Here is a 15711-nt window from a genome sequence, read left to right as displayed (position 1 = left end):
ATTTTAATATTTTTTTTATTTACGGAGAAACTCAATTAGGATTTTTTTTAAAGTAGGATTTGTTGTGCAAATGGAAGGTGATAAATAAATATATTTTTCATTTATCTTTCTGAATATAGAAACTTAAATTTTTATTAGAATAAATTCAACAAAATAATTGTTTACAATATTCCGTAAATAAATTCACCAAAATCCTTTATATAATAACATAATTATTTATCTATACCTATAAATACAAATTATACTATGTTTATTATTACAGCTTTTGGAATTCTGTATTTTACCTGAAAAGAAAAAAGATAACCACTATATATTTTGGTATATGGACAACACTAATATAAAAAAGTAAGTTATTACTGGACAGGCTATAAGCCATGGTTTTTTGTGCCTATTTGATTTTCAGCGCTGACGGTAGCAGTGTGGGAAACTTGAATTAATAAGAGATAGAATAAACTGGCAGTAACTTTTTTATTAGAACAATGCAAAAGCTGTCACCTTTCCAGCATATAGTTATATCTGTAACAGTTATACATAAAAATACCTTAATATATATATTTTTTATTATTCAGCGAGGGAGAGAGACAACATCATGTCAGTGAGGCCGAGCTTGGCCTTGGCCTCTCGCTGCTTGGCGGTGACTCTAGACTGCGCCCACTGGGACAGCTTCCAGGCCTCTTTGCGCTTAGAACTGCCCGATGATTTGTAGTGACCAACTAGATTGTTTGCAACCTGGTGATAATTTACATTATTTATTATATTACGCTATACCTGAAATTCTGATTTGATTGTGTGTTTTAAAATCTTTAATTAAACTTACTAAGAACAATCCGAGTAGTGCGCGCACATTGTCCGGATTCAATTTCAAAGATTGGCAGTAATAGGTTTTTGCCAACTCCATGTTATCAATACCACCCTGCAATTGATACTAAATCTTACTAATATTATAAACGCGAAAATTTGGATTTATGGATAGACGTTTGTTTGAAGGCATCCACACGTTCAACGGTTTAACAGATCTCAATTACATTTGGCACAAATGTAGAACATAATCTGGAAAAACACATAGACAACTAATGATTTTTTTTTAAATCCACGCGGACGTAGTTGCAAGCGACTGCTATGTAAAGTATAATAGCACTAATAAATTAGACATTTGTTTCAATTATGTTTTTTCTTAACTTAAATATACAAACGTAACATACCATAGTGTACCGTATATCAGCGAGCCGCTGATGCATGAGATGGTTGTGTGGCTGGTGCAAGAGCAGCTCCTCGGCGCAGAAGGCGGCGCGCGAGTACTCCTGCACCTGCAGATAAAGTTCGCACAGCTCCTGCCATGCTTCTGCATCTGACATGAACCTAATTTATACAGCATTATAAATATTATATTTATTTCAATTAATTCACACAAAACACTACCCAGACTTAAGTCATTTGAAGCTCTGCAAAAGCATTGCAACTGATGTAGAAAGTGGATTTTTAACATTGGTACATGTCTTCAATATAACTCATCACAACAATAAATCAAAGATCAGGCAATCATTTATATTTCCTACTAATAGATTAAAACGACAAAATACTGACTTACTTCTTTAAATAGTCCACAAGTTCTTTGATAGCTTCATGTATGAGACCCTGTGCTTTGAGCACGGCGACGCGGCGCTTGCGTGCCGGCGCGTTTGTCTCATCCGCGTTGATTATACCATCCAAAACATTTAGTGCTTCATCGTACCTATACAGTACACCTTTTCAGTTCTATGTGATTTCAATAAATCATTTATCAAGAGAGTTATTTAAGAGTTATCAAGAGTTAACAAAACCTACTCACTTAAAATGTTAAAATATCAATATGATAAATCTCTTGAGGAATTAAAGAGTACTATAAATAAATTTAAAAATTTCCACTGCAAAAAAGAATGTCAATGATATGGCTTCATATTATTAAAATTAACAATATTTACTAACTTTTCCTCCGCTTCTAATGCTGCAGCTTTGTAACGCATCACTCGCAGACTCCTTGGGAATTCCAGAGACAAAATATATATCAGCCCCTTAGCCAAACCATACAAATGACAATCCAACATGGCATAAATTATTTGCTCTAATAAGACATATTCTGAAATGGAAAAAATCATATCATATTATGATTAAAAAGAGTTACTCCCATATAAGCTACCTTTCAGTAAAATTCGGTATGGCAATGGACGAACATGGATTTGTGGAAGACAGACAAAATTTCATTAAACTGGATTATCATCATAAGCAATGCAATTACAACATATGAAATTGGTGTGTGACATTATATACAGACAGTCCAATTTTATTAAATGTATAGGTATATATTGATACTCACTTTCATTTCCATATTTGTTACTATGTGCTTGTAAAACATTCATCCAAAGTGCCACAACATCAGAACTTTTACGTTCATTATTTTCACGCCATTTTCGTAACAAATCATTAACTTCTAAAAAAAGATAAAGAAACCGATATAATTAGGTGGAAGAGTTTGTTCCATCAGGTAATTTCTATGAACATTGATTAAATGAAAAATTTCGCTAATTAATGCACAAAGTATGTGTACATTCTTTAATTAAAAAGGCATTTTTGCTAAAATGTACAATAGATTTCTGGAAAAAGTTTAAAACGATCTCGTGTAATGTACGTAGTACATTTCATATAGCTTAAAATTACTATTATGAGAATTCAGCATGATTAGCTTTTGAAAAGTTTACATTTAGAGTTTAAGTCTACCATTAGATTTTTTTCTGGATTTATTAATAAATTATAATGATACCTTAAAGCTTAAAACTTACCACTGTGACTTAAGTCATCGTAGGAGTCCATTTTTGTGACTAATGTGAAACGAACACGTAAACAATAACGAAATTATTTTCTTAGTTGTAATTCTATTGATTATTTAATTTTAATAGTTAATCTTTTATTTCCTGTGTTTTAACTTTTCGAAGCTAAAGTTGATAGCAAGATGACAATTGACAACGGCATGATCTGATAGTTGACAATTGACATTGACAAACAACAATGTATTTTTTTATTTGATGACCTGGTAACATAGGCCTTTAGGTCAAATAAAATAGTTGTGGATAGAGTAAATAGTATTTAAAACAAAGAGTAAAAAATTGAGATATAAAGACAAGCGATTTCTTCTCGTTTTATTTTAATGATTATTACCTCCTTCTACGCTTTTGTAAGAAAACCGGAAAGTTTAAAGGCTTAATATTTTTGATAAAAATGTAAATATTTAAATCTGAAGTCTTCTTACCCGTAATTGCAATAATCCATTTGGATTATTCTTATTATAAACTACGTAAATCGGAATACTAAAGTCGTGTGTGTATTCTTGCGTGAGCATTCTGTGGTGATGTGATGTTGAGCCTGTGATCAAGACGTCTGCAATATCACAATATGTCTGACTATTTGGAAATATTTTTAGAATAAGCATAGTCGTAAATGCATCTAATATCTATTTCAGATTTATAAATGCCATGGATTATACATGACAAATATAGTAAATAGGTAAGTTCTGTGAACGTGCCTTAAAAATGTATTCAGTTCTTTCTTCTTCGTATTCGACTTTTTTATATCTGAATGGCCTTTATCTCGAACTTTTGTTTTCTTTTGTCCTCTAGTTGTGTGTCGATCGAGTTTATTGATTTGGCGATGTAACATAAAACATATTATATTTATTTACATTTGTTTTGTCCGACAGATCGATAAGGGGACGAGTTACGTCGAGGATATGTGTTATTGTGGATTGTGCGACTTACGTGCGGACAGATATGTGCATGAGGAGGCTCGTTTCAAGAAATACAGTGAATTAATTGCGAGTTCCTTTTTGATATAACGTCACGCGACGTCGTGTCAGTTTTGTGGCAATTTGTGATATTGAAGGTGTAAACATGGATTCGAGAGTTCAGTGCCCTGTGTGCACTCTATACTTACACAGTGGAATGACTTTGGAGTCTCATTTGGACACACATCCAAAGGATCAAGTTATAAAGGCTTTATGTAGTCTCTCAAGTAAGAACACCAATTATGGGAGTCGTACCACAACTCCTTCGCAATCTGAGCGTTCCTACCAGAGTCGATCTCGTACTCCAGCGGCAGATGACAGCATTCGGTGGATGGGCTCTCACCAGAGTTCTGATAGCGAAAAATATTGGAGAAGAACACCAAGTAGAAGTAAATTAACACCACTTTCTAATCCATCAAGAAATGTCACACCAGATATTAGAATTGGTGAAGTTAATTTTGAAAATAGTCATATTAACCATGGAGGTCAGTATTCTGAAAATTGTTATACAATGAAACTAGACAAACCTCAGCAGACATATGCATCCAATGTCCGAGTAGCAGAATTTGACCAACAATACCCATATTACCCTGATCAATGTGAAGATCGGGAGATTAAATATTCTCGTAGTTTGGACTACAATACAATTGATAGTTCAGGTAATGCATTTACTTATAACATGCCTCAGCTTGCTCTGAAGACTCCTGCATCTGTTGCATCAACCTTAGTACCACCGAAAAAAAGTAGTGACCTCGTTAAGTTAATGCCCAAACCTGAGTTTGTTAAATTACTGCCAAAGTCTAATAATATTCTCTTCAAAAATATGAGCGGAGTACAATATATAGCACCAGGTGTTAATGTAGTGATGCCACCATCACCTTTTGTCCAAAAGAATGTTCAAAGTAACATGATAATGTCTGGAAATTTACCTCCAAATGCAACAATGAACACTAAAGGAGGTCAACCTATCATCCCCAATCAGTATAACCAAATGGGACCCAGTACCTTCTCTCCAGGCACTACAGTGGTCACTCAAAACTCACAGATTATATATAGAGAAATGGTTCATAACTTAGATGGTAAACCATTTATTTCAACTATGCCTAATATGCTTGGAGGTCATGACAACATGGGCAATGTCACTCAGAGTAGTTCTATATATCAGAATGTTGTAGTTGTTGACCAGTTTGGTAATACCTCATGTATGTATGCAAACCCTCAACAAATATTGCAAAAGCCTTGCAGTGCTACCATTTACCCTGACAACTCTTTACTATTAGCTAATGAACATAAGAAAAGATCTCATGATGATGTGGATTCCAATAAAACTTTAATAATTGAAGTTACCCCCATCAACACACCAGCTACTGAAATGAATGGTGATCCAAGTTCATCTCTTGGATCATTATCAGGCATGGATGATAACAGTAAATCAGAAGAAACTGAGCTAAAAAATGAACCTATTGGCACTACTAAGGGTCTTAAAATCCTGAGCAATATTAAAGTGGAAGTGCCAGTCCAACATAAGAAAAGTATGTTAAATACAGTAATGGATTTAACAGGAACCAATGATCAAGAATACCCTGAAAGGTCTGTTACACCAGAAAAAATATTACCAGATCTAGAAGACAACAATCAAAGTTTTTCTGATGAATGCACACAGCCTTCCGTAGCAAGTGGAGATAGTTTGGTGTCAAATGCTTTTTCTGTGATAAAAAATGTGGGAAATCCTCCAGCATACAAAGATTCGCCTTCCAAGTCTAGTATTGTAGGTAGCAAAATTGAAACTGAATTTTCGGATAGTTGTCCTGTACCTGATTTAATATGTAATGAGAAACCTTCTATATCTCCATGTAGTGAGTTATCAGAACACGGAGATAATTCTACAGATATTGTGCCATTGTCGCCTAAAGCTAACAGTAGTAGGAGTAGTCTAATGAATGAAAGTGTAGAAGAGAGTAAATTCCAACATAAGGAATCAAAAAAGAATACCCTCAGGTTGAACAATATCTATGTTAAAAAGCACAAGAAGATTCTGCAGATTAAAAATGCAAAAACAAATTTATCACTTGACTCCTCCAATAAAAGTGAAATGGAGCCTCTACCTTCCTCTTCTATGTGTAAAACTCCAGAAAATTTTAGCATAAATAAAATACATCACACTGATAAAATGGAAAGTCCTAAAACAAGTTCCTTACATACTGTATCTATTGAGAAATTAAAGGGTAATGACCATAATGAGTTTGATGCTGACACAGAGGAGCAGTCAATGGACATAGAACCTATAGCGCCATCTAGTTTAAATGATTCTAATCAATTTTCCATGCATGAGGTAAAGGTAAAGGAAGAATTTAGTGCCAGTAATGAGGGTGGCTTTAGTAACCAAGGCAGGCCCTTACAGAATGTACCACAATTAGAGAGTTTGAGACCTATAAACGTGATATCATACGGTAACATGGTTCCTGGAGATTTTGATAATGATTCCAACCACAGGGAACTATTAGATTTGGAGGCTTCATCGAAGAATAAGCAATTTGTTAATATGATGAATGAAAACTATTTTGGTGATAATATTTACGCAGACTACTTCACTCCAGATCGGGTTGAATCTTTTGAGGCTCAGAAGGAATCTAATTTTAGAGAAGGGCCGAAAGATAATATGTATATTTGGGGTGAGCCTTCCCAGAAGGAATCCGAGTTTGTGTTGCCAAATTTTATTCATGAGAGTTACAAGATAGCTGAGAGTAATGGGCCTGATTACTCGGAGATGGGTGAAGGAGGTAACGTTGGTATGACTGATCGTTGTGAACAGGATAGTAAAGTGGACATGCTGAGCGAGAGTCGAAGTGAAGGAGAGACTCCATTAAATATTTGTGCAGATGAGCGCATGCCACCTCGTGGAGAGCTCAGTGGACAGGAGAGTAATGGAGATATGGAGTCACCATGGAGTGGGGTAAGGACATTTAATTTTTTTTTTCAAATCTTACATTACATACAGCAATTTTAATTTATCAATAATTAGCTGTCACCCGCGACTCTTTTAATTGGTAGCCTATGTGTTCTTCTAAACTATGTTCTATATCTATGCCAAATTTCATCCAGATTCTTTGAACCGTTCTAGAGATACCTTTTAAGAAAAATCCATTCCTTCCAAAAAGGTAAACAAGAGTGTTTTGGTTAAAAACATGACATCAAATCTATAGGTTTGATGCTGGCTGAATATAAATTTATTTTTCGATTTTCGAATTTATACTTGTTTTAATACGATTTTCTCTCTTACTCATATACTCTTATCAAACATCTTATGAGTATTCAATTTGAAAATATTTTCCTTCCAATAATTAGTAAGGAACTATTTTAAGCTAAAAAGTAACATTTAAATTTACGTAGTCACTTATGTTTTTATGTGATGGTTAAAAAACATGAAATTTGTTTGTAGTTTTTGTTGTTGTATTTCAGATGTACAATGAGGTTACACCTTCGGAGCCGTACGACCTGATGGCGCGGGAGAGCTGGGTGTCAGACGGCTCTGATGTGGACACAAATGAGAAACGGGATAACATGTTAGTAATAAAATATTGCATATTAAAATTATCTTATGTAAATTGATTATTGGGGGGTTTACGAAGTATTTTAATTCACATTTTACTTGTTATAAAGTTTGTTTTTTATTTATTATTTTCTTACTAAACCTATTTTGGATAGGTTCCTACGACACATGTGAATTATGTACAATATACAGTTTCATACATAAAAAAGCCACCCATCCTTTTTCTTATAAGTAAAGGATGGAAAGTGAAAGTGGATTTTCCGGATGAAGGAATGTATGAGAAGGGAAAATATTCTCTGCGGCCGCTCGCTCGTTCCCGTTTTATGATAAAATGACTGTTTAGTCAGTCAAGTAAAATCATAAAACTATAGAATTGGTATTTCCATACAATTTTAATAAATTTGCTATGAATAAATATTTCAGTGAGGACGACCTTCACTTTGCGAAGAGCAGACTTCACACGTGTTCACAATGCGGTATCAAGTATCCATCACTGAAGGAGCTCCGGACACACAAGGCACTCGCCCACTCCCTGCCTACCTGCTCTAACGGGAAGACCAGCTACAGTCGCCTTGTCACTGCGAGGAGTATCAAAAAGGAGGAGAAACTGGATGAAACTGTTTTGGAAAGTAAGTAATTTGTGTCTTAGAAATATTGAGGGGAAAAAAGTATTGGCTATTTTATGATTGGAATTCAATATCTTTATGATTGTTGTATTGTGTAAGAGTTTTTTCAAGCAATTCATTTTAGAGTACATTTTTTAATGCAAATAAAATTGTGCTTTATACATATCTCATACTGGAATGATACAAATATTTTAATAAAGACAGTAGTCTTCAGAATAATCAACTACATACTGTGCTGTAGTAATAAGTTACCTATTTTTTATCCTCTTCATAGCCGTCGCTAGTGAAGAATTAGAAAAAAAGCGAAATTAGTGGTCTATGCATTCTTCTAGACTAGGTTCTACATCTATACCAAATTTCAGCAAGATCCATGCAGCCAACATTCTCGTTTATTAAAGCTCTTTTATTTCTTGTATCGCTATTTAAGTATATATTTTGATTCTTTGATATTTGAAATTATGTTGTTTTTAGGGAATCTCCTAACAATAGATTCAAAGGAATCGATGGCAACAACTATGCAGCAAGTGTATGATGCTATCGCAGAAGCTAAGCCAGCTATAGAAACATTAGTAAAACATGAGACAAAGAGGAAGAAGAAAGACTACATCTGTCCAACATGCAAGGTGGATCAGTTAACAGAAGTTTCGTTCAATGCCCATCTTAAAATACATCCATTGGAGTGTCTTACATGTGGAAAGTGTTTCTTCAAAAGAGGGAGCCTCGCACTACACATGAAAACGCATTTAGGAATCAAGAATTTTAAGTGAGTTGGTACTTAAATCTGTTGTTTACTGTCGTAATAGTAGTAATATCTTATTTTATAAAATTATATAAATAATAGTAACCTATATAACAAACATCCATCCATACAACCATCGTTACATACATCCAAATATTCGCATTTTTAATATTAATAAGATTTGATTTATAATTTGCTTCTATGCATGTTCTATGAATTTAGACTAAGTCGTCTGGTAAATCATTTTTTTATTTTGCATGGATGTCACGTTATTTGATAAATTGATGGTATTTTATATTCATCATATTAAAAGTTATTAAAGCTTAATTTGAAAAAAAAAGGTTTAGAAAATTACTGGCTAGTAATGTATATTTGCTGATGTTATATTTGGTAACTAGCGGTCGCCGGCGACTCCGTCCGCACGGAAAAAAACCATAATTAGTAGCCTATGTGTTCTTCCAGATCCGTTCGGCCGTTCTAGAGATACCTTTAAATGGACATCCATCCATCCATCCATCTATCCAAACTTACGCATCCATAATATTAGTAAGATTATATGTATGTAATTGATGTTGTCAGATGTGATCTGTGCGAGAAACGTTTCGTGACGCGTCAGAAGATGACTGAGCACCGCAACGTGCACACGGGCCGCATGCCCATCAAGTGCACCGTCTGTGATGACACCTTTCGAAGATATTCCAACATGGCTCAGCACAGGTGACCAGCACAGAAACAAGACGAAAATAAAAAATAAAAAATATATATGGGCTTTATCATCGACACTCCTTTAAAAAAAATTGTGATTCTGACCATAGCATGTTAAAGATAACAAAATGCCTGTCAGATTTTTTTTTATAGAATATGCTTATAGTAGAACCAAATATTTTAAAGTCTGTTTTTCGCATTCAGGGACCGCCACCATTTCCAGAAGAGGGCAAAGGTCCGCGATTTCGTGTGCCACTGCGGTGCGGTGTACCACTCGCGGGCGAAGCTCCTCTGGCACAAGGAGACACACGACGCCAAGCCCAAGTCCTGCCTCTACTGCAGCGACAAGTTCGTGCACTCCTCCTCACTGACGCGTCACGTACGACGTACGCACAATGCGCACTTTCTCTCTGATAAGGTGAAGGGGAAGGAGGTTAATGTGCCTTGTCCTGTTTGTAAACAGGTCAGTCTATTCTTTTATTCTTTTGTTAATCTACAATTTCGCCCCATACTCTATAATTTTTTGCTTGGCACTAAACAGCTGACATCCGTAGATAATCTTACTTTTTACTATTAAAAATATACGAATATTTGGGTGGATGTGTTTGTTTCAAGGTATCTACGGAACGGCTGAATGGATCACGCTGAAATTTGCCAAAGATGTTGAATATAGACTGAAAGAACACATAGCGCGGACGGAATTCCGGGCGACAGCTAGTAGGGCACGAAATTATGACAAAAAATAATATATTCTATTTTCCATTTTTCAGATATACCTAAGATCGAATTTACGTGCTCACCTATTAATACACAGCGGTAAAAAGCCGTATCCGTGCGTCATATGCAACAAATCCTTCACAACCAAGTGGAATCTCAAACTGCATCGGTGGACTCATATGAGCCGGTCTGCTAAACCGTTCAAGTGCCATCTGTGTAAAGGTGCCTTTATAAGATACACGGAGTACATATCACATATGAATTCGCACAAGTCTCTAAGACCTTACACGTGTAATTATTGCGGTTGTCAGTTCATCAGAAAATATAATTGTCAACGTCATGTCAGAGAACACGAAATGGCAAAGAAGTTTGTCTGCAAAGTGCCGGAATGTGGGAAATCTTTTCACAGAAGTTACTATTTGTCGGAACATATGAAAGTACATAGTGGAGCGAGGCCGTTCTCGTGTAATATATGTGGGAAAACTTCAAGCAATAAATCTAACCATAATAAGCATGTGAAGATACACCATGCTAGAGAGCCCGTGGCAACTGAGGCATAAGCCTCGGCTGGTTAGTGTATGGTGACTTAGTGGTTTGTTGGTGAAAAGTGTTAAGTTCTTAAATGTAATTAAGGTTGTGCTACTTTGCTACTTATAATATAGCAACATATTTTTGAAGATTTAATTTGACATTCTTGTCATATGGTACGTCTGACTCACAACGGCATTTGTAAGTATTTTTTTTTAAAAATGTTCATAGAATTTGTTTAATATCTTTTTAAATTTGACACTTAAAGTTAAATACACAAATACATTTGAAATATGTATGTTTTTAGAACCAAAATATTGATTATTTACCGTCTAGTAAGTAGATGTCATGAACATAACACTTTTTATCAATACATTAACCGTTTTTGGGTAAAACCTGGCATTTTTCAAGTCACCAAATTGTAAATAGTTAGTTAAATTTGAAATTAAATTGTATCTTGTAAATACAGGACCAAGTGTGTTGAGAAAGGGGTTTTTAGGAAGTGATTTATGGTTAACAAATTACTCACGCAAACTTTAATATGACTCGAAAAATTTTATATTCTAGCAAATTGTACTTAAGTTTATCCAATTAATTCCACTTTCAGTGACTATAGAGTTTCTTTTGCTATGATTTTTCACTGTTAATATTTATTCAAAACATAACCTCTTCTATTCTTTCCGATAAAATTGAGGTACAGTATTATGAAAGGATGTTAAGGTGTGTGTGGAAACTGGCTATAATTATCTTTATCTTATTTGACTGTACTACATTATATGGACAGTTAATTAAATAAATATGGGTTGCCAGTTCTGTAAAATCCATACAAGATTTGATTTCTCTTTTTATTTTACGAGACTGAGAATGATGGCAATATGTTTGTATGTCTGCGGTAACTTTGATATTGGTGAATAAAAGCAGAAAATAGAATAATTTTAGTCGATTTCTTGGAACTTGCAACTGTGTAATATTTTGGGTTCATATTAAAGTTTGTCAGTAAAGAATATTTAGTCAAATTCTAACTTGGCCAATTCAGTACTGGTACCCCGCTACAAAAAGGAATTTTTTTTTATCAATATGTCTTCTTTTCTGTCGACATTTTGTTTAGATGTGTTGTAACATTGAAAAATTTGTTTGTACCGAAGTTTGACACATGATGAATTGTTGCCAGTAAAAAAAATGACACTGACTAGATTAATTTTATTTTTTAAGTAGCATAATTTTTATTTTCCACAACAATTCAGACTTACGATTTACTTCAGACTTACAGATTTAATTAAATTTAGTAGTACATTTGATTACTGTTTTTTACTTAATAATTGATTTATCAAACTGATTTATAGCTTTTCTTGTAAACAATGTGTTGTATGTCATGAATTGTTTTATATCTACTTGATTAATTTTCTAGTTGTAATTTAATTTATTTTTACTGTTACACTTGGGTTAGAGTATTAGATAAATTCAATTAACTTATCCCTATCGTTGGTACGAGTTTTAATTTTTGTTTAATATGATTTTCTTCTCTAATGTTCCATTAATTATGACAAAGAGTGTTTATTGTGAAGGATATTTATAAAGCAATAATGAATTGTGACTTAATAAATGTAATTTAGACAATTTTGCTTGCAACAAAAGTCTTGCGTTTTTTATAAATGTGTTGCCATAAAAATTAATATATGAATTGCCACAGTTAAATAAAAATTTGTGCGTATTAAAAAATACATATTAATATTAATTGTAATGTTTTAAAGTATTCTTAACTGTGATCAATGCGTGTGGAATTCTGTATCCTATTTAATCTACATTATATTTCTCTAGCTCTTTTACATATGTTACCTGTTGAAAATTTTACTTTATGAAATCTTCTAACATATTTTAAAAGAACATCTGTAATTGAGGATGTCTATGGGCAATGTTCGCTTCGCTATTTCGATGAATTGAGTTGGCCGCTTGCTCGATGGCCACCTTATAGTATAAAAAAATAATTATAATAATATGATATGATAATTGATGAATTGTTATCAACATATTTGATGAAAAAAATTACAGCTGTTCTCCTCTTTATTGAATGGCTTGATTAATGTTTTTGATGTTCTCTCTTCAATTACAATGAAATTTTATATTATGCTCTATGTGTGTAAAACATTTTATACACTCAAAATCTGTTAATTATTATTTGGATGTATTTTATAGATTCAGATGCTGTCAAATACCTGATATAAATTACTTTATTTCTAAAAAAAATAATAGATTTCAATTTTAATTAAGAAATGAAATTTAAAAAGATTTACTTTAGTATCTAGTCGCATATGTTGGGAGTATATGGTCATAAAGTTATATTTTCAACAGTTATCTACTATAAATATCTGTATAATATATAGTGAATTTATTTACATTGTATACTTCGAGATACGAAAGTTGAACCATGTGGTAACAGTCGGTTGCAAAATATTTGCCCTTAATTCTTTCTTATTTACCAACTGGTTTGTATAACTTCGTAAAGATATTAAATTTATTGAAGTTACTTTACTTTTTCAAATATTTACTGTCAAATTAAAAATGAAACGCAAAAATTGTTAAAATTCACTTGCAATTTTTGACAGATTGAGGTTATGTAAGCGCCTTTTTGGAAAAAATAGTTGCCTTGTCATTTTTGACTATTTTTGCATTTGAAAGTTCATAACTTCGTGTCTCGAATTGTATTTTTGGATTGCTTCATTATCTAAATTTATATAAAAAAACACGTAATGTGCAATTAGACATTGGTCTGTTGTTGAAATGACGAAGCACTGCCGTGAATATTTAAAAAGATATATTTTAATAGTGTTGCAAAGGAATGAATTGAGATTTTCGCATTTAAATTATATATTTTGAAAAATGTTATATGTAGATGTTTTCAAATTATCTTTTTAAATTTTACATTTGATGTTGAGCGGCATACTTGTATTTGACATATCGGTGGCTTCGAGTTTTGAGGTTAGGTTTTTCACGGACGGTGCTTTGTGTAAATTTAAGTTTATTTTGGTGTTATTGTTAGTGAACCACACCAGCTGTGTTCATTGTGCAGTATAATTTTTAGTTTTTCTCTTATATTTTGTATTTTTTTGTTTCTACACACAACAAAACAATGATCTCGTATAATTTTAACACAACACGAAAGAATTTGACGAGTTGTTTTTTTTATGACATAAATTTAACTTAGCTATAGTTACTCTTACTCGGTTATTAGAAGAAATTGGTTATTTATTTTACTTTAAGTTGTAGTTCACTGTAAATATGAGGTTAGGTATTGTTTTTTTTATGTAGAGTGGGTCGTACACCAAAACAGTTCGGCGGGGTCACTGAACTGGACAGTTTGTGTCTGCAATAAATTATTCTAAGAACGTAATGCATTGCATTTTATTTATCATCTACAGCGCCAATAGCCCAATAATTAGGTAAAAATTCTAGTATGGACTACCGACCGTCCGGTCGTCAGTTCGAATTTTGTCATTAATCTTTGCAGAAATATCTTTGAAATTTAAATCATTGCTTGGTTGGTTTCTCAAGTCAAAATCTTTGTATAAATCATATCGTTATCCTTGTAATTATTCTTGACAAAACAGAGATAACAAAACGAGATTTTGGTCACAGAAACCCACGGTAAGTCACTTTCAATAATCTGCTATTATAATAAGTATTTAAAGATAAAACGCCATTTAATATCGAAAAATAAATCAACTGATAACAGTTTGACAGCGACTGTCAGAGTTGTCAAATATTCGTCTTTTGTATCCGAAAATATGAAAAATGCACGGGCGTGGTTACATTTTAAGACATGAAATAGTGATAAGAACATGGTAAGTAATATAGTTTATATATGGAGGTAACAAATCGATTATAATGCTTTAGTTTCATTTAGAAAATATACAGAAGATTTTGCACTTTGTAAAAAAATGATAGAAAGATAGAAGTTCAATAAAATTAATTTGCAGAGCAGTTCTGATGACCTGAACACCGGAAGGGGTCGACGATGGCGTCACAGGAAGCAGGACGATGTTTGTAATGTTATTTAATATGTGAAACAAATTACCTCATCATTGCAGAATAAGTAAAGTAATATTAAAATGTAGGAATGTGAAATCGAAGATAGTGGTCCTAATAAGAGAGATGCAGCGTTATGTTACCGTTTTCTTGCAGATATTGCTTTGCTATGAGAAATTCCACAGGCGCTTTACTCATTTTTTTCTTTATCCATTTTTTCATCAGCTCACTATACGTTCCCACTGAGGGGCTCGGAGCCTACCCTATATTACGGATGACTAGGCCATAGTCAACCACGCTGGCAAAGTGCGGGTTGATTGACTTCACACATATCTTTGAATTCCTTCTTAGATATGTGCAGGTTGCATCACGATGTTTTCCTTCACCGTAAGAACGTCGGAAATGTACATATGTTATAATCGAAAAACACATTGGTACATGGCGGGATTCGAACCCAGGACCTGAAGATTGCTAGTCAAGTGCTTAAACCCCTGAGCCACCGACGCTCTTATTAATTTTAGTCACAATAAAATGCTGTTTTTCAGTCCGACGACGAGGAAGGAAGTTGTGATAGTATCAAGAATACAGAATCAAAGAAAAGTGTAACCACATCCGTGTATTCCGGAGATTTTACAGATTGTTCTGAGAGGAACGTTAATTCGAGCAGAGATTCTTATGATACAGACTGGGAGGAGAGTGATGATAATGTTAGTATAACATCTTGTCAGCTGCACAGAGTGCATAGCAGAGTGAATATACCTCGCCAGTCTGTGACAAGTCTCGTTGACAGTGAAATGAACCTCATAGGACGAGTCGAAGAACAACAAAATTTTGCCAATGCATCTTCCACTTCTATGAAATGAATATACGTTGAATTGTTAATTTTATATTCCTAATAATCAATGAATTTTTATTCCTTAGTATTTTTTGTGAATTTAATCATTGTTTTGATATTAGTTAAATTAAATACGCATACATTCCATTAAATTATTTGTTTTACTTACGATTT

General features: G+C 33.5%; 3 protein-coding genes across 4 annotated transcripts; 2 read left to right on the top strand and 1 right to left on the bottom strand.

The window, feature by feature from the left end:
* Positions 1-196: 196 nt before the first annotated feature.
* LOC106117129 (ER membrane protein complex subunit 2-A-like) lies at positions 197-3008 on the bottom strand. Of its 2 annotated transcripts, XM_013311233.1 has the most exons (8): positions 2817-3008; positions 2354-2467; positions 1966-2116; positions 1589-1732; positions 1203-1359; positions 818-913; positions 542-729; positions 197-284 (listed from the first exon to the last, which is right to left on the bottom strand). In XM_013311233.1, exons 1-7 carry the CDS (start codon positions 2845-2847, stop codon positions 562-564), a joined length of 861 nt encoding a protein of 286 aa, XP_013166687.1. In that variant the 5' UTR covers positions 2848-3008; the 3' UTR covers positions 197-284; positions 542-561.
* Positions 3009-3361: 353 nt separating this feature from the next.
* Positions 3362-12750, top strand: LOC106117516 (uncharacterized). The gene is made up of 8 exons (XM_013311869.1): positions 3362-3537; positions 3731-6767; positions 7274-7377; positions 7788-7993; positions 8462-8753; positions 9309-9446; positions 9639-9897; positions 10205-12750. The coding sequence occupies exons 2-8, from the start codon at positions 3921-3923 to the stop codon at positions 10709-10711; spliced, it is 4353 nt and encodes a 1450-aa protein (XP_013167323.1). The 5' UTR covers positions 3362-3537; positions 3731-3920; the 3' UTR covers positions 10712-12750.
* A 1632-nt stretch (positions 12751-14382) lies between these two features.
* LOC106117522 (uncharacterized) lies at positions 14383-15649 on the top strand. Its single transcript, XM_013311883.1, has 3 exons — positions 14383-14518; positions 14654-14716; positions 15248-15649. Exons 1-3 carry the CDS (start codon positions 14516-14518, stop codon positions 15563-15565), a joined length of 384 nt encoding a protein of 127 aa, XP_013167337.1. The 5' UTR covers positions 14383-14515; the 3' UTR covers positions 15566-15649.
* Positions 15650-15711: the final 62 nt, after the last annotated feature.

This window comes from Papilio xuthus, unplaced genomic scaffold, assembly GCF_000836235.2.
Source record: "Papilio xuthus unplaced genomic scaffold, Pxut_1.1 DF829567.1, whole genome shotgun sequence".
NCBI lineage: Eukaryota > Metazoa > Arthropoda > Insecta > Lepidoptera > Papilionidae > Papilio > Papilio xuthus.
The sequence above is the reverse complement of the archived record's forward strand: the minus strand, read 5'-3'. Positions and strand labels throughout refer to the sequence as shown.